The sequence below is a fragment of the Seriola dumerili genome, unplaced genomic scaffold (genome assembly GCF_002260705.1).
Source record: "Seriola dumerili isolate Sdu_G_001 unplaced genomic scaffold, Sdu_1.0 BDQW01000078.1, whole genome shotgun sequence".
Lineage (NCBI taxonomy): Eukaryota > Metazoa > Chordata > Actinopteri > Carangiformes > Carangidae > Seriola > Seriola dumerili.
Window position 1 is genome coordinate 2,069,592 of NW_019174333.1, and position 22,775 is coordinate 2,092,366.

Consider the following 22,775-nt stretch of genomic DNA (forward strand, 5'->3'; position numbering starts at 1 on the left):
TTATGTGTCAGTTTCTGACTTCTTATCCCCCAGCATGACCCCACCGATCCCCCAACCATAAAGCTGGGTTTATATTTACCAGCAGAGGTCAGCAGCAGTCCCTCTGTGGATGTATTGTGCTTTAATTAGGGCCAGAGCACCGACTGGTGCTACTGGAACTGTTCCGTTTATTCCTGAATGAAAGTGGCCTTTTTAAGGGTCCAAACATGCTCAAAAACTCTGAATGAAACTTTGCACATGTGTCAGGCCTGTTGAAAATGTACGTATTTTATGGGTCTTGCACAAAAGCACGACAAAATGGCTCCATAGCACCACCTAGAAAATTTCAACGAAGTCGCTCCTCATCCTGTGTTTCACTTACATGTGTGAAATTCGGTAGGTACATGCAACATGCCAAGGACTACAAAAAAAGCCTCTTGCACCAATACCCTTAACCCAACAGGAAGTCAGCCATTTTGAATTTACTCTGCTATTTTGGTGTCATTTTTGCGTCGTCATACTCGTCAAACTGCTCCTGGAGAATTGACATTATACTTCGTCGGTCTAATCTTAAGACCTTTGCAATGCTAAATTGCAAAGCTTTTGAGTTTTTGTTGGAGGACCGGCACAGCGAATTTCAATGTTTCGCCACCAAACATGAAGTTGTGATAACTCCAGCTCATATTGTCCAAACTGCCCCAAACTGTATATGATTGAAAAGAGTCTAAATGCATCTCATGCTAATATTCAATTATAATCATAGCACCCTTTGAAGTGACAGGAAATGCAGTGTTTTACAATTTGATGTGCTCCGCCAGCAGGTTGACCACACCCACCTCAAAGCTGGTCTAAAGGATCAAGACCTCGACGATGCCTCAATGTGAAAGCTGTGGCCATGGTTAATTTCAGTGTTTCACCATTAAACAGAAAGTTGTTATAACTCAGATATACATTGTCCAGTCTGCCCCAAACGTCATGTTTGATGACAGTATCACACTGAACACATCTGCAAAGTAATAAGATGTCATTGTCACCTACTGAAAACTGGAAGTAACCCTGGAGTGACAATCTTCATTTGGCTGACATGACATACACGGTTTACACTTGATATACAGGAACATAATGTAGGTTGGCGGCAGCCCTGAGGTTCACCACAGGGCGAGGGTCCGCATTACGCTGCTTGCAGCTTTAATTATATTCTGTTTGTATGCTGTTTACCTGCTGTGATAGAGATGGCAGTGGATGTTTGAATTAGAGCAGCATCTCCTCCGCCCTCAGAAGCCAGGCTACAGCGGCTGCAGTCAAAGTGAGCTCAAACAGTTTTGACACCACCCTTGATACAATAATCCTGCCTGATGGTCCCTCACCAGCTAAGAATACTCATACACACTCAGCAACGTCTCCTCTCACATACAGGAGAGTGGGGGTGGGGGCGTGGCTGGGGGTGGGGGGTGGGGGGGCGAGGAGCGGCCTTCCACCACTGGGATCAACTGGAGTTCACTGGCCAGGCAGCACCAAAAATCGATGCTATACAGCGCTCAAAGCCGAGCAGCGGGCCGACCGCCCCGCTGTGGGAAGCAGGGCGGACAATAAATGTACAGAGATAACACTCGCCCGGGGAATACATCATTTCTCACCGTGGAGGCTGCCCTTGAGGGGAGCAATGATTGTAAAGCCTAATCCCCCCCCCCCCCGCCGGGCTTGACAATGGATTTAATCGTTCACCCCCAGTACGTAAATCCACAGCTTCAGGTCCCTGTTACTCTTACCTTCCTCTTATCCTTCTTCTCATCCTTCTTGGTGAAGACGGTGTGGACCCACCAGATCTTGGTGAACATGCTGCCGTACGCGAGGCTGAATCCCAGACCCAGCAGCCACAGGCGAAACTAGCAGAGAAGAAAAGAGATGAAAGATTTGGTAATTAAACTGACTAATATATCAAACAGATTAATCAGAGCAGCTCCTGAGTCATTAACCATCAGCCTTGTTTAATAGCCTTTCAAAAATGACCTTCAAAGTCCTCCTCTGAGGCGTCTGTCTCTCACCCTGTCCCGGCGCACAGCTACATGTCTGCCACCGGGTCAGACAAGAGTCACACAACTGACAACAGGACAGGGAAGAGCTATGATTAAAGGACAGAGAGGGTGTTTAAGACGGAGCTTAGCTGAGACACAAACTGAAAACTACAGAATATATCTGGGGTTTAACAGCTCTGCCATTTTAATGTGGAAAAGTTATAGATTATAACTTTAATACACCAAACAGCAATTTGTGGTTTAAGGGGGAACTCCTGCTGTGTCTGCTGAATGTGCCAGATGTTTGCAACAGCTGCCATAAGCCAACAACTTGAAATCCTAACAGTGTATCAGGACTTTACTTCTGTGAGTTTTATTGTCTTCTCTCCCCTGGTTATGAAAATTGCTTAAAGAAGCTTTAAAGCTCCATATTTTCCTCTTCTTCTGTGTTTTCTTTGAAGTGTTGATCCATAAGAAGATATATTTGTGGTTTTAAGAACCAAAAACCATCTCAGTGTAGTTTTACATCTCCTCTCTCAGGCTTCTCTCTGGAGCTCTAGTAACAACAGGTCAGTGAGCCAATCAGAAGAGAGGAGGCTCTGAGCCTCTCTTCTGATTTCAGGTAAACACTCAGAGAAACCAAATCCTGCAGGGTGGGATGGTGGGTCCAGGTGGGCGTCGCTGAGAACGGTGACAGCTTTGTTGTGACATCACTAAGTTCCAGACGGCTGGTTTTAAGGTTCAGTGTCTGAATACAGGCTGTGTGCATTTCTCTGTGGACTGAGGCTTTGATACTTTCACAGTATTAATATGGAACCATGACCTGCTTTATAATCAATCAACACATGGACAGAGACCTTTAGACTGTACAGACCTTTAAATATACTCTGGACCTCCTTTTGCTCATTTCACAAAGCTCAACAAACGTCTCCTCTACACAGAAGCTCACCAACAGCAGCCTCCTCCATCTTACAGTGTGTATCAGTTGCTGTGGAGACGGCGGCTGTGATATGTCAGTTAGCTGACAGGCTGTCAACACCTCTAAACAGTATATTACCCCCGTACCCCCCCCCCACCCCTACTCCACTCAGGATGCCTGTTGCTGAAACCTCCTACACCTGAGGATATTGTGTAATGATAAGTGCTAAAAACATGTTTACTGATCAGGGTATCAACATCAGCTACTGAGGTCACATGTCAACAGATCCATCTCCATGACAACTGAGAGAACTCCATCTGCTAATGAAGACAATATGTGCAATATGCTTAAACGATCCAGTGGGTCTTGAGTTGGAATTGTTTTGTTAGACACTTGTTAATCTGTGATGTGCAGCTCTCATCATTGGAACCGTCAGTCAAACTGACAGTGAGAATTATCAGTACGTACAGCCCGGCTTCACCACTACGGATGGGTGCTGAAACTCGGTATTAAACAGATCCCGGGGCTTCATTTTTAAAGACTGTGGTATCTGTAAGCTCTGACGTTATCGGTTCTGCTCTCTGTGCTGGAGAAATTAGGAAAAAAGATTTATTATTGCGACATAAACGTTCTCTTTCACATCTTATCTCACCAACTCTGTTTCTGATGAAGACATTCATCTATGATGCATTTTCACTGTTCCCAACACAGAGGAGACCTCTCTCTACCTCTCTCTCTCTCTGTGTCTGTGTGTGTGTGTCCTGCGGCCCTGCTCTTAGTGACAATGGAGAAAAACTAAAGGTCACTCCTACTACACTACTAACACATTTGTTTTACATTTCCATCATTATAAAATCAGTCTATAATAGTGATTTGTTCAGTGCTGTTGAAGGTTGTTAGTCAAGAATGTTAATAGAGTACATGTGAGAAAATAAAGCGGCACGTTCCTTCTGTTCTTCATTTGTTTTTTCTTTCTCTTAAAAAATAACAAAAAGTACAGATAAGAGAAGTGTTAGTGTACCGGATCAATAAGAGAACCGTTAAAGAACCAGATTGATAAGAGAACCATTAAAGTACTGATCGATAAGAGAACCGTTAAATGACCGGATCAATAAGAGAACCGTTAAGGGACTGGATCGATAAGAGAACCGTTAAAGTACTGGTCAATAAGAGAACCATTAAAGGACTGCATCAATAAGAGAACCGCTAAAGGACTGGATCGATAAGAGTTCCCTTAAAGTACTGATCAATAAGAGAACCGTTGAAGTACCGGATCAATAAGAGTAAAGTTAAAGGACCAGATCAATAAGAGTTCTGTTAAATTACCGTTCAAATCTTATATACCCATCCCTCTTCACCACAGGGACCTGACATTCAGTTGAATGTGTGAGACTAGAGCACGGTACCTGGACTGGACCTACCTGGCAGACCACAGGGAACTGCCTCCTGTGGACATGAAGGCCGTCGATGCCCAGAGGGAAGACAGCAGCCAGAGCCATCATGCAGCCCACTGCAGTCATGTTGTTCAGGTATGGCTGAGAGTTCTGGATGTACCTGGAGCAGAAGCACAGACACACACATTCACCGAGAGCCAGTCAGCTGTTTGAGTCTCTCACACCGGAGGTGACGTGTCACGTGCTTTCGCTGCTGTCACCTGCTTTCATCTGTCACATGTCAGCTCAGTTTATTCTACAGCTAAAACAGGTCAAATACTTTCAGGTCTCACACACCAACAGTGGACACTTCAAACACTTACACACAGCCAATGACAGGCCAGCTGATATTAACGGTCGAACCAAACCAGAAAAACAAAGGTTCAATCTCAGGGTCACAATGAAAAAAGACAGACTGCACAAGTGTACACACACACACATGCACGCGCGCGCACACACACACACACAATCATGCTCAGCAGAGTATTTGTGTCTGTCACAGGCTCTATCTCCCAGTGCACATATAAAACAGACACACAAGGCCCTCACTGTTATATTCAGTCATCACCCAGTCCAGAATAGTAGCTGTGTGTCAGGAATCCAGACTATAGTCAGTCTGGATCCAGCGGTCTGCCTCACACCATCAACATAGACACAGAGCTCTGTAATTACTCCACAGATTAGATTAGCATCATTATCACAGTGTTGGTCCTGAGATAGAGACCAAGCTTCACAGATTACACTTCACACTGGTTTTACTAACTTGTGACTTTGTCCGTCAGGACCAGCCCCCTTCACATCTTTTTTTTTACCTTGAAAGTGTTTTCATGTGGATTAAGTTCTGTATATTATATCTGATACCCCTCTCCCGCCAATTCCTCCAGCTCTTTGCCAGTAGACGACAGTGTGTTTCTGTTTGAACTGAGAGCGAGCCTTTTAGCCACCGCACAGACTCGTAGGTGGGTCTGTCGCGTCTCATCCACTGGTTGGTATTCCTCTGAGTGAGACGCTTCAGTCAGTAAATGTGTGTTTAAAACCTATCCACATTCTCATCAGTTCATTCTTGAGTTTGTGACACATCTAACGAAATTCCCTGCAGGTGTTCCAGAGGTATCAGGCTGTGGGACGGACGACTTCGCTTCTCAAAAAACTGGTTTGTGCAACTATGTGCAGTCCACTTTTGTGTATTGTAACAATTATTTTGCAGAAAGGCATTATGGTCTATTACTGTATAATAGTTCCTATAGTATATAACTCTATGCATACAGTAGTCTTTATCTCTGTCTGCTGCTCGGTACTGAGCAGGTAGCTGCTGCTGTGAGGCTCCAGACACCCTGGGCCTGCTGAATGCTCATACTAAAGAGGTCTGGCAGTAGTTTTTTACTTATATGCTTCTTTCTTAACTGTGTGTCGTGCAGTTGTAACAAAGCACTTTCCCTGCAGGGATCAATAAAGTTTTCTTTTCGATTCTGATTAGTGATTGAGCCGTTGTTCATATGAGAATATTGATTAGTCCAGACGAGCCTCTCTACCTGACGTTGCTGTTGTAGATGTTGAAGGTGAGGCAGATGATTCCCAGCAGGATTCCCAACCCGGCAAAGACAGACACAGACACAAAGAGCTTCTGGGAGAGGTATCGAAACTCCTCGATAACCACCGTCTGGTCTGCAGGGGGTCCTGAGCCTGGGAAACAAGAGGATGATGATGTAAAGGATGAAGGAAGACTGTACAGAACGGAGCAGGTGATTGAGAGAGGTTAGTAGAGCAGAAAAAGCTAAATGCATCACCAGTGTTTGCTCTGACCTCTGGTCTAACTCTCAGAGCAGCGCCCAGCCCAGTTCATGTTTGTGGTGAATCCCACACAGTGCACAGTTACAGTTACATTACCAAGGTTCAGTTAACGTTCACATGTTCACACAGAGTTCAGCTCTCGGTTCATTTCATCCGCTGACCTGTACTTTGTATTATTCATGAGCTATTTCCCCGTTTTACAAAGCGATGTTGATGTGATGAAGCACAAGGGCTGATCAGAGCAATGCACAGGGCTCAGGGAAATGAGACTGTACCAACTTGTGAAATACTGATATGCTCATCAGTGTGAGATAAAATATCAGCTGTGATATAAATCTATTTGAAAGTCGCCAATATCAAAGTAAGAGAGTCAAAGCTTCTGTTTCTACACGCAAAGAGGATGATGAAGCTGAGCAGGATCTGATGTGTCTGAACAGTGTCCTGATGAAGACCACGTGGACAAATGACAGCAAATCATTCCCCAGTGAAAGACCAGGAGCCGTATTACAGTAACTTCCTGTCTCATGTTATTACAGAATCAAATCATGGCTAACTTTAGGAATCCTGTCTTATCCCAGGTACGGAAATCCTAAACACTCAGTCCAACATCGGCTGTAAACGTTTCTGTCTGTTACCTAGCTGTATCTACACGCGAACGCTTTCTCATCAAACGTCACCACGTTGTTAGGGTCTGTCATCAGTGAATAAGTTCAGCCTGTTGATTGTTGGTGTGTGTTGGTTTTGTAAAAGCAATAAAAGAGCTGATGAAACACGTGAGCTAAGAGGTGGGAACGTGAGAGTCAGGACAGATTTGGTTGAATTGGTTAGTTTGTGTAAAACAATTCCCCATGTCTTCAGTAAGGATACAAACACTGACTTAGGAACTACTCATCTGTAATGGCTTTTTTATTCCTCTGCGCCGGTGACTGCAGGAGCCATATTGTTTTCAGGTTGTGATGATATCTCAGTCAGGCCTGGACAGAACTTTTGGCACAAACATTCACTAGGACTCACAATTCTCACACAATTATGACGACATTTCACACAAATGGTTCATATTTTATATGACTCTGGATAAACAGGGATGTGACAGACAACCATGAGGTGGTAATTCTAGTTTTTCCTAAATCAGGTCCTAACCCTAATCACCATGGTTACCAAACAGTTAAGGTAGGTTCTGCAAGTTAGGAGGTTTCTGTGATCCAGTCCCAAGGTCATATTTGAGAAATAAAGAAAAGAACCTTTATGACAAAGAGGCAAGAAGGACCGACTCAATATGAATGAATGTTTTTAAACAGAGATTCATCAGATTCATTTCAGTTAGCCTGGATAGCTAGTCCGCTACATATGTAAGTGGCTTAAATACAACCATATTGCAACTGGATATTGTACATGTTGCAGGCAGAAGTGCACAGAGGTGTCAGGAGAAGCAAACCAGGCAAATATTTGGGGCCTCTAAGGGGAAAAGGGGCCCCGGAAATGGCCCCTCATATTGGCACATTTTGCAATGACGTCTATAAACCCCCTTAAACCTTCAATAAAAACACTACACAGTGCTGCTGCCCCTGATGATGTGCTAGCTAGCGTCTACCCATTGCCTGCATGTGAGGCATTTAGGGGACATCTGTAAATTGTAAATTGCCTGTGGCCCTCCAGGGTCTGTGATCGCCTCCGGCTGCAGTGAGGAGAGTACGCCATGTGAGAGTAGCTGTGGGCTGATCTCAGGCTTCTCTTCACCTCTAATGAAAACAATCTTGTCTGACACCGAGCATATATATGAAATAAAAACAAGCCTCCCCTCAGCGCACAGCGATCAATTAATCCATTAGTCTGCATGTCACAGTTTCATAAATATAAACCTGCCCAGAGCAATTAAGGCAAATAACAGCTGGTAAATGCAGGAATAAATTATAGTGTGTTAGAGTGCGAATGCCTGCGAAACACAAACAGACCAGTCACTTCTGTACGGCTGCTAAAGACAGGCATATACAGGTGTACGGTTTGGGTAAATTCCATATTAAGTTGATTTTTGAAGTGAAAAGAAGTAAACACGACCGCTGCAGCAAACAGACTACTGATTAAAATGAGCCTGTCTTCAAATTATAATGCTCCGTTACTGTTTTAATTCATCAACTTAAACAATTGAAAAACTCGTGACGTCTCAAAACTTTGAGTCGTTCAGACTCGTAACAGAGCGTGAAGTGAATTCTAGTGGCAGCGCTGGACTTCCTGGTAAACTCTGAAAGCATTTAGCTGTAATTTGATTCCAGCTGCTGTTTGGAATTTTCAACAAACCAAGTTAGCACTAACGTTAGCTCCCAGCAAGCTAGCCTGGCTTTGCCTTCAGCTATACTGGCTTGTGGACGCGTACACAGACAGCTGCAGACACCACGGACACACGGTCATTTATACTCTCTGAGGACAAGTTCCATACATGCACGGTAGGTGACATCCATGCAAGAAGAAGAGCTGCTTCGTCTGCTGCACTTATTCTGTTAAAGATGACGTGTAGAGGTGGGAGGAGCATATTTGTGAGTGCAAGAACAAAGACCAGAGGAAAAAGTGTGGGTCAAATGCTGGGCCAGACAGGAAGTGGATGTATTCTGTGGTCCCGCCATTCCTCTGCGTTCCTTTGCTATCCTGAGGGAGACAAACAGTCACAGGGGGTGGGGGGGGTCCAAGAAGACAATACCCAGGTTGTCTTAGCAGATGCAGGACCGATCGGACAGCAGCAGATACAGCAGGGTTGTCTGGCATGGACAGGGGAGGTGGGTTATATATTGAGAGCAGAGGTAGCCTTCACTCATGGACCTCCATCACACACACTCCTGATGACAGAAACCTTGGATTTAATAACCGGTTGAACCTCCTTTGGCTCCAATAACCTGAAACCAGCTCCTCCAGTAGCTGCTGTATTTGACCCCAAAAACTGTCCTCCATCGATACAAGCTGAAGCTCACACCTCCCTGTGTTTAACTAAGTGTCCTGACGTACCACAAAAGAAACCAAAGAAGAAGATACTCTGTGCATGTGTGTGTATGTATACACAACCACTCTTCGTCACTCATTCACTGTCAAAGCATTGGAGCTAAGTGAGACATCAGAACTCAAGACTCAGCTGCACCAACGCACAGACCCAGTCATATACACACACTCTTTCATTTTCACTGGCGTGTGAATGAAATGCTGCACTGCAGTGCTCAGCTGTTGTAGAGGAGAGTGGTGCTTTAACACTGACAGTCAGAACACGGTCAAAGATGTTAACTTTGACTTATTATTATTTTTTTATTATCTATTATTTATTTGTTTTTTTATTTTTTTTTACTATTTTTTATTTTATTTTATCTTAACACGTTCACTTAGCACATTCAGCTGCAACCTGTGCGTTAAAGTACTAAATAAATAAAGAATTATTATTATTAATATTATTATTATTATTATTATTATTATTATTATTATTATTATTATCATTATTATTATTATTATTATTATTATTATTATTACATTATTAACTTTAATAAATACTAAAGTGATCTGGACAGCTCCTTTTTCAATGCCTTAAATGTCAGGTAAACCATTTCCACAGCACGGGTTATACACAAACCACAGACATGATCATCATTTGGGAGGATGAGCACATCACAGTTCAAATCTCTTCACTCTAAGTCTTGTTTAATCAGTGTTCTTTTGTGATTATTATTTTTGATGGCGCACGGTAATCTGAGTCACAAACATGTGAAGGATTACTTCATGTGTAAGTGTGTGTTCATTAGTAGACAGAGCTTCTTAATATCTTTGGTCCTTGTAGCTGATAAAGACTCATAAAGTCATAAAGTGGTTGCTGCTGCCTGAGAATTTACACTGAATAAGTGTATCTGAGCTTAATGACCATGTCAGAGTGTCAGTTTTCTGGAGGAAAATTAATCGTTTAGATTGAACGACTAATTAAAATAGTCAATAGATTAATCGATAGAAATAGTTGTTAGTGGTAGCTCTACAAACTAGTTAATTTTAATTGATGTGAACTGAACTTTGAGCGAGCTCCTGTGAAGTATCATGTCAAGTGAACCCATGCTGACTTGTCATGACACCACCAGTTTGTGGACTTTAATTGAAAACAATGGGCTCAGGTGTTTTCAGGTGTGTTCACTGTGTGTTGCCCTTAAAGGCAAACTACACTAACTTTTACTCATCAAACTCTGATCTCTGCTTGAGGCTAGGACCTCTGGGATACATAAGCTGCTACTGGAATGACACTTACAGATCTCTGAGAAAACTGACAACAGTCAGGTTGCATTGTGGGTAATGTAGGCACCGGGTTTTGACAAGGCAGAGGAATGTGTGGAAAAATATTTCTGGTCCTGCTGGATCTGAGTATGACTGTGTTACAAGAATGCAGTGCTAAATTAGTGGTGTACTCCTGTGCAGCTGGATTACACACACCCTTGTGTCAATGACATGACTTGTATTGTATGATCAGCCACGATGACACATAAAACGGAGGTGTGAAGGCCAAAATGGTATCGCCATCTTCGCACACACAGCCTTACACTTTCTGCTGCTCACAGTCCCCAGGGGGAAAATGTCTGTAAGCCGCCCACGCACAGCATACATGTACACTGACACTTCTCTGTAACTGGAGCAGCAGGTATGATGCTTGAGAAAAAGCAGAGCAGTTACACAGACTCATCCTGTTATTTCACATGTATCTGCAAGTAGCAGGCAGCTGTTGGCTGATATCTTTCCCCACAGATACTGCGCTAGTCTGCTAAACTGGAGCAGGAATATAAGGAGATTTGGCTTCCATTAAATTTACATTTCATTTACGACGTGGGCTCTGCGTGGCGGAGCATGTGTAAGAATAGGAGTGTGTGTGCTCAGTGTTGCCTACTTAGCTGTGTTTTCAGAGCATCTGAAGCTTGAGCGGTGACAGAGGAGCCCCAGGCGATGCAGTGAGAGATCTGTGAGCCCTGGCGTGTTTGAATGAGATGTTAATAACAACCATGTTGCCATGGTGTCTTAAGGTCAGAATAGTAACAGGAGCTTCTCCTGCCTCACAAACGTGTTGCTGTGGAGGCTGCTGGTTCATGTGCAGCCGAGGATCGTATGTGTCACACTTCAGAGTTGGATGCAGAGGATGACTTTGAGAGTCTTACATCAAAAGCTCATGTTTGATATTCACACAGCAGCTATTTTTGATTCATGTCAAACTGAGGGATCACAACACAAAAAACTGTGAGGCAGGAAGAGAAGTCTTTTAAAACAGAGGTGGATAAAAATTATCCTTCACTATCACACTTACTGTTGTTATCATCACCTAATCACAGTCAGTCTGTAGCATTAGCTTGATTTTGCTATTAGCTTATCTCCAAACCACTATTTCAACATTTGTGGTAAGTGCTAACTATAGTATAAGACAATATTGTTTTTCTGTAGAAAAAGTGGGGTCATGTTACATTTGAGGAGGTGCATTTACATGAATTCATTCATTCATGGAGTGAGAACTGTCTGTCTCTGTGTTGCAGAGTGACACTTTTACATTAAAGTTCTTCTCCATGTTTTAAACTCTGTAAAAATCCTCTGCTGTGATTCATAATTTGTTGAATGTGATTTTTCCACTTAAAATCAAAATCTGGGTCTGAAGCTCATCTCCTCTTACTACCTGATTGAGAAACCTGGATCAGGCCTGGATCAGGCCATCACCTGCTTCCTCCAGGTGGACAGGTGAAAGAGCAGAGAGCATCAAGATGGTTAGAGGAGGAAACATCAGAGAGACTCAGCCACATGTTTGAGCCTCAGTCAGACCCAGACTCAGATGAGGAGTCTGTTGAGACCAGAACCAGAGACTAGCAGACGGAACACAACAGTTAGCGTAGTTAGCATCTTTTATTTGTTTATGTTGTTTGTTAGCTTGTAACTGGCAGTGGCTGACACAGTGTTAGTGGTTGTGCTAATGCTAACTCTGACTCTCTGTACAGACAGGGTTTCAGGTTTCACAACTTGACAGGATTGGTTCCTTAGGTTTGTGATGTATGAAACCCTGGCTGTCTGAATCTGTCTTAAAACAACAGCCAGGTGTCCATGTGTTCATGAAAACAATTCATACTGGCTCTGAAAGTGTTTGACCAGCTGACTGGGATCCAAACTTCATTGAGGACTGGAGTCAGATTGCAGGTGCTGACCTGCGTGTATACTTGGGGGAAAGGTCATTAAAGGAGCTATTTGTACATTTTGCTATTGCTACATAGCTATCGTTAGCATTAACAGTTGTTTACTTACCAGTCCAAAAGAAACATTGTGGGTTCAGAATCAAACTTCATTCCTTTCCTCACCAACAGCTGTCTCCAGAGGAGGAAAGATACACCAATGTTAACTCTATTACGTCTTTTATTCTACTGAAGTTAGCATGCTAACCAGCTAGCCCCGGCCCATCTTATCAGTTTCTGATAGTGACTCACTGTGGCCTCCAGTCTGTCCTGAGGAACTAGCCACTCAGAGGATGTATTATAACCTTTTGGATTATAAAGACAACAATGGCTGAAGCTCCTGTCAGGTGACAATCACCACCACCTGACAAGAAACCACGTTCAGCAGAGAAAACTTAGAAATGGCCCCTTAAGTCACTGGAAACATTATATTATAAATCATCCTCTGGGGGCCACAAATATGTCTATAACAAATATTACATCTGTAATATATCAAAAATAACCTCATGCCACACAGCTATTGTTGGAGGTTTGCAGTCTATCCATTTCAGCAATATGTTTTTTCTTGCATAGAAAGTAAAGATACAAACAAGTCTTTTGAATGTGTGTCTGGCAGCCATTCCAGCAAATTTTAAAAACAACAAACCTAATGAGAACAGCAAGATGTCACGAGTGTCTTCAGTGGGTTGATGCTGGTGGATCTAGGGAAGGCAGGGTCAGTATATCTAGTACTATAAGTACAGCATAGACTGGCATGGAATCAGGTACACATACTGTATCCACGCTGCCCAGACAATGAAGCCTAATGACTTTGGCAACGCCCTGACTTTTCCTCTAGCACCATGAGGTTGACACTTTTGGCTTTTAGTGAAATGTCTCAACAGCTGCAATGAAATTTCAGACATCTACGTCCCCCTCAGGGTTAACTACGGAAGCTGAGAAAGACCATACTCGCAAATATTTTTTTATCTCGTTATCTCAAGATAACAAAGCTCGTTATTCCGTGATAACAAGATATTATCAGGAGAAATTTTTTTTTGTTATCTCTGGATAACAAAAAATTATTTTCTCTGTTATTCCTTTTTTCTGTTATCTCGGGATAACGAGCGATAACGATAAAAAAATATTTGCGAGTATGGTCTTTCTCAGCTTCCGTAACGAACTGTAATCACTTCAGTGATGCTTTGACTTTTCATCATCATCCAGTCAAAATTTCAATTTATCCAACAAGCTAAACTAATGTAGTGAACATGGTTAACCTCAACATGTTAGCATGCAGATGTTAGCATCCAATTCAAAACACAGCTGTGCCTGAGTGACTGCAGACTCTCATTCCTTTTTCCTTGAAAGACAACAACATCATTGTTGCAGCAGCTCAGGTAACAAAGGTGTGTGGCACAAACACACATCATGTACATTCTTAAGGACAATGTCTTTCTCAACTCGTTTACAATTGTAACGTCTGTGGAAAAGTACAGAGCCAGAACCATAAGATTAGACACTGCATGTGAGTGGGTGTAAGTGTTAGCTGAAGGCATATACAGGGTACATGAGCGTGTGTGCATGTGTGTGTGTGTGCGTGTGTGTGTGTGCGTGTGTGTGTGTATCTGTCTGTCTGTAAGCGAGTGTCCTTTGGGAGAATGTGTTCTCCAACACTAATACCTCTCCCTGCCCTTGATGGTGGAATCGGGACAGTATGTTACCATGGTGACTGGCCCCCATAATGGTTACCACGGCAATACGAGAGAGAGAGAGGCAGCGATGCAGCAGTGGTTGTCAAGGAGACCAAAAGAATGAGGGAGCAGCAGGGACGAGATTGTGAATAAATAGTGGGAAATAAAAAGTGAAATAGAGAAGGAGAGAAGAGGAGAGAGGTCAGAAAGAAACAGAGGAGAAGTTAAAGAGGAGAGAGAGGAAGAAGAGGAGGGGAAGTTGAGACTGTAGAAGATGGAGAAACTAATATGTCTTGAACTGAACCCAGAGCTGTGACACATCAGCATGTAGCAACCAATCTACGACCAAATCCTGTTCAGGCCTAATTCTGCCACGTCACCATCCTGGCTAGTTTTGGTGCTCACCGGCAGGATGGACGCTGTTGACCAACCACACCGGCAGGATGGAAGGAGGACATGTTGATGAATGCCTCTGGGTGACTGGCTGTCATGCACATTAAACTACAGTACAACTCAGCTTGTCCGCTGTCTGAAAGCATCTGCTGACTTCCAGATATCAGTCCAGATGGTCCCCGGCAGCCTCGCTGGAGGCAGCATGGCCGCAGGGTCAAACACCAAAACCACAGGAGGCTGACGCGTCCTCCAGCCCTCCCTCAGGTCTTGTCACACCAGAGCCAGAGGCCACTTGAATGACCTTGCTGTCTGTTGGCTTGGTTACACAAACTCTTTTCTGGCACACAGCCAGCATCGTATCAGTGCTCCCATCTTTACAGTGAGAGCAGACGAGAGGGACGTCAAACACATTACAACTTGCCTTCTCAGCTGATTCTCAGTGTGTGGTGGGGCATGTTGTGATCATGGGATTATAGAAAGCAACACCTACAGTATCTATCTTTTTTTTATAGAAACAACAGTAGAAAATAAATAGGAAAGTCAGGGGAGAGAAAGGGAATGACATTCAGCAAAGGGCCACAGGCCAGACGCGAACCCAGTCTGCTGCGGTTAGGACTCAGCCTTAGCACATAGTACACACTCTACCTGGTGAGCTACCATGGCGCCTCCACAGTATCTATCTTAAATTACACCGTACTGAATCTATCTGAATTACTGAATGATCTAACACTGCATGCTTTGGAAAATAATTAGTACTGAGTATAATACCGATGATTTGTAGAGTTAGAATTAGTTTCCACACCAGGGGCTGAGGCCGATATTGTTTTTTCAGGGTAGATTCTGATACTGATTATTAGTAATCACAGAGGTCAGTGACCAATATTTGGAACCGATATGCCAACACAAAACCACAGCTACATGAGGACTATTGGCGGGGCTAGTTACTTTAGCTTAGCAGTTAGCGCTAGCTTCTATCTCTTTCTCTCTTGCTCGGTGTGTCTTGGACCAACAGATGAACTTGTTCATCAGAATGTGGTGTTGTTGTAACTTCAGTGTAGAGGATTGTGATGTTTATTACATCTTCAGTGATGTCTGCTGTCTTTCCTTTGACACACAGCTCTGTAGCAGCTACAGCTGCTGTAGTCTGTGACCATCTGTGTACACAGTAGCCTTCAGCGTTGATAGGCTATTATTCGTGATGTGTAACCAATCAGATGGTGCTGTGGGCGGGACACTGCTCTAGACAACACAGTGGTGACCACAATCAGGGACAAGCAGCTGCATCCGAGCCAAAGTAACGCATTTCAAAATTATCTTATGGGTAAAAAAATAATGATACCGATAATCGGGAAAAATGCAGAATATTGCAGCCGATAATCTGCCAGGTCGATAATCTGTCAATCCTTAATCCACACTGATTCTATTAACTGAAATATCAGCGAGTATGTGAGTTTATACACTGATCCAATACTGTGGAATTTATTAATACATGTTATAGTCTCACACCTGGATAAAATTCTTTAAAATCAGTTCTTCTTCTCTGCTCTAAAAGAGTGCAGCCACTGGCAACTACTGCTATAGAGCAGCAAAGAAGAACTGTCTTCTGGTATGTTGTGTAATGTTAGCTGTTAGCAAAACACTAACGTTACAGTGGAAAGACCCACCAGAAAAAACATGTTCATTATGTAAAGCCTCACTTTGGAGAGACCTCATTTTATTTATGACTGGCAGTCAAATTAGAGAATAAAGATTCTATCATTCATATCTGCTTATGTTTTACAAAGAGTTTAACCTGAGCCATACAACAATAACAGCAATCACATCACAGCTGTTAAATGTTTTTTTAACACAGTGGTATCAGATCGGTACTCAAGTTCAGGACAGGAGTCAGAAGATCTCTAATGAGTCTTTAAAATACTGTCAGTTCTCAAGTAATAGCACAAATTCAGACAATCTCACTATGTGGCATCATCCTGTCGCACTCACCGCTCTACAGAGAACATGTTCTCCTTTTAATTGACAGACAGTCCAACAAACAAGCAAACACAATAAACAAGTGAAGGTCAGTTCACTCTCACCGCCCCCTCTCCGCCACCGCATCGTTTTCCATTTCACAGACTTGCAACATCCTCGACAGTTTTCAGAGCATTAGCCACTGTTAGATCTGCATCTCGACAGTGCTCAGGGAGGCAGAACTGATGTGGACGCACACACAGCTCCCCTGTGCACTGATTAGGGAACACAATTTCATTCCTCAAAGTCAAGGTCATGGGGCCCAGTCCCATTACGCCGCCACCCTGATTGCTTTCTCCTGTTTTGTTTAGTCTGTCAACTAGCATCTTCTGTTTATTGCATTGCTGTTGTGGCTTTGAACTGGTTCTCATGTTCAATTAGCAAATGGAATGAAACTGTTGCTGCGCAGCACATTGGCCTGTTACAGAGCTTAACTCTGTCTCCGCTTGCTGCTGAATCACTCGGATGTCTGGTGAGCTGTGAAACGTTAAATAAAAGCCCACTGACTGATTGATGAACATCTGCAGCCAACCTCGTATGAAGAGAGTGGGAAGGAGAGAGAGGGGAGAGACAGAGGGCAATGAAGGAGGAAGGAAGTAGGAATTAGAAGGAGAGAGGATCAGAGAAAACAGGAGATTAAAAGGTGGAAAGAGACAGTGATGAAGAGAAAAATAAAGAGGATGAGGAAGATGAATGTCCCTCACCTATCCACTTGTCATTCCCATACCAGGACAGATTGCCTTTAGTGCTGTCGTAGTATCCAATCTTCTTATAGCTCCCTCCTGTGAGAGAGAGAGAGAGAGAGAGAGAGCGAGAGAGAGAGAGAGAGAGGGAGAGAGAGAGAGGGTCACTCTGGACTCTGATGAATGGTGGACCTGGTTAGGTATCCAACTTTAACACAAACTGAAAGTGAGCATAGTAGGGAATATCAAAAGTGTCACATAGGTCAAGTTATCACTGACTGATCTGGTCAAATAGGGGGTGGGGGTGAGGGTAAAAGGATGATTCTACTCTTTTTGAGTAATATCACAATCTGCATCCTGTTTTTACTCTGATTTATTGTGAAAATCTTGACTTAAAGTTGTGATTCGTATTTTTCCACCGCTTTGACGCTTCTTCTCCTACATTGCTGTCTTCTGTTTAAAAACTGTGTCACAACCAACCAGACTTGAGTTCATGTGAAGTATTCATTTGGACAGAGGTATGAGGTGATTTGTAAGTATATAAGTATTCTAATTTGAAACTTAAGTTGCTGTCCTGCCTCGGGTTGTCCTGCCTGCAGCAGGTCTCTTGCCCAGCAGACGCACTGTAACTCCACCGGCTTGGACTACAGCTGGTGATGGTGGTTCTTGTTCTGCTCAGGTGAGATGATCTGTACGATTAATCTTAAATGTCGATCATATGTCAAAGTAAGATCGTCCACGATATGAGATCATCAGATCGCCCACCCCTACATCAGTGGTTCACCAACTTTCTCACTTGAAGGATCCTAAACTAACACAAACTAGACCACTGACCCCCATCTGATAAGATTTTTGCTTTTAAATGTTTTATTACAGAAAGTGTTTGAAACTCATGACCAAAGTAGTCATACATTCTGTCACTGTGTTACTTGTGGATGGAATTATAGTGAAAAAAATTGATTCCCCTTTTTAACTGGGGACCCCCAGGAACCCCCTGGAGGACTCCTGTTGGTCCCCAGACCCTAGTTTTAGAACCACAATCTACATAACCTATTCACAACAGACACACTTCTTGTACAGATGAACTTGTGTTTAGACAACATTTACCACTTGAGAACTTTGTGGTTTCAGTAGTGGCACTGACTGACAGAACCAGGCTAGCTATTTCCCCCTGCTTCCAGCCTTATGCTAAGCTAGGCTAACTGCGTCCTGACTCTAGCTCTGTTCTTAACACACAGATATGAGATTGAGATCCTGCACTTGGATATGGTTATATTTCTATTTATCAAATCAAAGGTTCCTTCTGTCCAATGGTGATAAAATATCACACTGTGGAGTTCCACAAGGGTCTATTCAGGGCCCAGTTAGAGGTGGGCGATATAAATAAATGTCTTAAATGTCTTTCTCAGGGATTCTTGGTACTTTGAGCTCTGTTTTTGTTCAAGGTCAAAGTTAACTTGGTTGTGATTTCCCCCTTTTTGTTCCAACAGAAACACTAATGAATAAACGATAAACAAAAATGCTTTAAAACAGACAGATTTTGTCTTTGACTAGAATCATCATACTGATCTGATTTTATACATCAAAGGGTTAAACCTGACATTTATGAAATGCTTTAGAGGAGACTGCAAAATATCCAGACAGATATCATTATTGTGATATTATTTATAAAATCAACCAGCCAGCAGGCTTATTCTATCTCTACTTAGCTAGCTGTGTCTATTATCATTGTTACACTAATGATGTCCCGCTTTGCGTGTTTTTGAAACCTGGGTAACTTTTAAATCAGCCTACTTTATCCAGTTGTTGTATCTTCTGTTTACTCCTACTGTCTACTCCCCAGAGTTTCTTAACCATAAAACTGAGACTTTTGGAAACTCTGTTGGACCCGTTTTAGTTTGAAAACTCCAAGTTGTGTTGTAGTCTGGACAGACAGAAACTGAGACCTTTGGAAACAATGACGTAGAAACCAACAGTGATTGGGTCTTAGCTTAGTCTTTGCTAGCAGCTGTTGTGCAGTTAAATTCTGCATTTTACTGCTACAACTGTCTTTGCTGTTCCTCATCCATAGTATTTTTTGTAACAGAATGCAAAGCAGACAATCTGCTTCCTGTTTACACCAGCTCGCACATGCCCAGTGTACACGAATGGTCATGTGATATGTGTTTTCAGGTAAGTTAGTATGGATGGAGATCACTAAAGATACATGTAACCTGGTTTCTCTGAGTAACAAAAGTTCAAAAGTCTACTACTGACTACATGACTACTAACTATAACTATAACTACAACTAAAGCTGGATTTACTACACTTCAAAATCCTTCCAATGACTTTAAAGCCTTGGTGCCACCATGTATCAGTGAGGTACTGACCTCATATTAGGGACTTTAAGCAGCGATGTTGAAGTGATGGCTACGGCACCTGTATACATTCGGCAATGTGTTGGAATGTACACAGGTGTCGTACCCATCACTTCAACCTTCGCTTCTTAAAGTCCCTAATATGGCGTCAGTACCTCACTGATGGAAATCAAAGATCACTAAACAACATTTAACTCTAACAACAGCTTCTTTACTTCTTCAGGAAACCAAGGTCGCTCTGAACATTGCTACAACATGTCTCTTAAAATGACCTGAGGGCTGTTGATCTTTGCTGTAGAGACAATTTAATATCAGATGTGGAGTTTGTATAAATCCGTCTGTTACTTCAGCACCACGGATAGCGTCAACACACAGCATAGTCAGGTTGTGGGCTGGAGAGGGAGGATGGAGGTTAAAAACAGTTTGTGCGTTTTGGTCTTTTTGTTAACAAAGGGGGTAACATCCCCCAACCCCCCCCCCCCCCCCCCCAACCCCCCCCCCCCCCCCCCCCCCCCAAGATCACCTCCTGGAACATGAGCCTGGCTCACTACTTACTGTGGTCGCCTCTCAGTATCTTGTGTTGTGAGTGCTGCTGGCAGCGGCTGACATGTCTATGAATTAACTTCGCAGGTATCTTTAACAAATAAACTCATAATCCATAAAACTACTAACAGTATAACTGTTAGAAAAGGGTCAACAACTATTGGGCTGCAACAGTAGGAAGCTTCGATACAGAATCTACGTCATCACATCATGCTGTTGCCGTCCCTTCAACCGTTGCTGCTTAAAGACCCTATTGACCCACTAGGCCTCTCAAAACATTAGAACAAGACCCATGGTGACCAAGCTTTTGATCTCTCTGGTGTCAGGTCAGTAAACTCTGTTCAGTCTCATCTCAAGATCAACCCATTCTCAAGGGCATCTTATTGATGCTTCCTGTCCGGATTGATTCTCTTTGTTTGATTCTTCTAATAATCTGTAGAAATTAGCTCACTCTCAGAAAGAATGTAAATCAGGGTACATCCCAAAATGCTGAACTATCCATTTATGATTCTTGAGGTCCATCCCGTACAACATTGATCGCTTTCACAGGACACCAGCTTCCCTAGTACCGAGACTCAGATTCCAGTTGAAGCTCTGGTTCACTTCAAATACAAATGTCACTTTGACATCATGTCTTTCTATTTTCCTCTGGGAAACCATGACAGACAGATGCCCTGGGCCCTTGTCCTTCCACTCCAAGAGCCAGTATGCTTTATAAGATATTTCATTAATGAAATCCAAGCCAGAGGGATGCCCGCAAGCTTCTTTAAATGAAAAAAAAAACTGCCCATGTGAGAAACTGCCTTGTCATCAGCTGTAGCACATTCCTGTGGTTTGCTATAATAACACTTTGTATCCCAGTCCAGTAGCACAAGGAGGTACAGAGCAGGGGCATCAAACCACTGCCCACTGGTCTCCACTCCTAATTGTCAGGGAATCATTAGGCCTGATTCCTCCAGTCGACTAACATAACTCTACTAACAGCCCCTTTCACCTGCATGGTACTGGCTCCACTCGACTCCAGTCGCCTTCTCTGGTTTTCCATCAGTCAGAAGGTATCACCTCTGCCAAGGTCCTAAGTCAGGACTGATGAGACTGAGGTTGGACTGTAGAATGACATCAGCTCTGTGTGTGGAGTAAACAGGTCTCTGCACGTCGACATGAAAACATCCTCCCACAGATGGAGCAGGGTGGAGGGAGCATCAGGATCTGGATCTCTGCTGTCTCTGGACCTAGACCTGCTCCACATCAAGTTTATCAAGGTCTCTTCCAGAATCATGTCAGGGTGTCTGTCCACCTGCTGAAGCTCAGTACAAGACAATGACCCTAAACATCAGAGTAAATCCACCTTCTGGAGTGGTCCAGTCAGATCCCAGACCTGGATCCAGTAGAGAAGCTGTGGACTGAGCTCAGAGCTCCTCACACCAGTTGTGGTCATGAAAAGCTCCTTGGTCCAATAGATGTAATGAAGATGTTTGATGCTCACTTGCCAGGTTGGATGGTGATTGGACTGTAAAATGAAACAGGACTCCAACACCTGCATCTCATCTGACTGGTCTTCTGCACAGTCCAAACCAAGGAAAGCAGTTGCCCACCACTCAAGAGACTTGGCTTCAAGTTCCCAGTCTCACATACAAGACAAACAGCTGTAACTAAGAACATTACTGCTGTTCCACTCAGGTGTGCCAGTCACAGCAGCTATACACCCTGTGGAGGCACACCTGTCTTTCACAGGTACTTTCAGATCATTAGTTAGTTGGGAGACCTGGGGTGTTAGGAGGCAGCGTGATCCTCCTCATGGACTTCCTTTCCCAGTGAGAAGAAGCTGGTGAGGACATCTATGTCAGAAGAACAGTGGATGCTTGCAGAACACTGGACCCATTTTCCAGTACAATTCCAAATGAGGAAAAGATTAGTCTGGTCAAGACAAATCTCCACATCAACAAGTACTGACATGTCATTCCTGGATCCTTGATTGAATTGTTACAGTGGAGTCTACTGCAGGATTCAAATCCAGAACACACCAGGCGGGTGTATTCACCAAAACATAGAAGCAAAAATCCTTCACCCAAATGGTACTAATAATAATGACAATAATAATGATGATGACAAACTAGCTGAAACAGTGTTACAGCACTTTTTCTTTTCCTTTGTCATTTATCAGCTGCAAACAAACGACTGACTCTGACATTGATCTGATTCACAGTCTCCCTCGTCAGTGTTCACACAGTTTCCTGTTATTTCATCCCTGTTTCTGTATTTAGATATTATAAATATACCAGACTGTTGTTCATTGTTCCTGGAGATTTAAAGATTTCAAACAAATGAAGTGAACATGTACGTGTTCCTGCAGAGGAAGGATTTTTTACAGGATGTACAATATGGCAGATGTAGGGTCAGTCTATGGCTGTGGTCCAAACTGAGTAAAATGATCTGAACAGCAGCCATGATCAGAGCTGGTCCACCTCTCTAACTGATTCCTATCTCTGTTAGCACTGCAAACACCAGAGCTTCTTTAAAGGTGCAATGTGTAAGATCTGGCCAGAATATTTGTTTAAAATGTTCAAAAAATGAACTAACACTATCAATAGTATGTGAAGGAGCCACAGTGATGATGTCATGACCAAGACCACCATCTATTGTAATTCAGAGATATCTACTGAAATGAGCATGCTAACCAACTAGCTGCATCCCGCAACATGTTGTAATACCACTTAGACACACTAGATTCTGTATGAGTCAGTGTAGTGTCTAGTCTGCCCTCAGTCC

General features: G+C 43.1%; 1 protein-coding gene across 1 annotated transcript in view; it reads right to left on the reverse strand.

Moving 5' to 3' along the window:
• Nucleotides 1–22,775, reverse strand: part of gabbr1 (gamma-aminobutyric acid type B receptor subunit 1) — a 76,809-nt gene that overhangs the window by 19,408 nt on the left and 34,626 nt on the right. The window contains exons 9-12 of the mRNA XM_022744101.1: nucleotides 17,127–17,204; nucleotides 5,879–6,029; nucleotides 4,335–4,467; nucleotides 1,749–1,865 (exon numbers count right to left, since the gene is read on the reverse strand). Of these exons, the coding sequence (XP_022599822.1) occupies nucleotides 1,749–1,865; nucleotides 4,335–4,467; nucleotides 5,879–6,029; nucleotides 17,127–17,204 (479 nt within the window). The remainder of the gene's footprint in view (nucleotides 1–1,748; nucleotides 1,866–4,334; nucleotides 4,468–5,878; nucleotides 6,030–17,126; nucleotides 17,205–22,775) is intronic.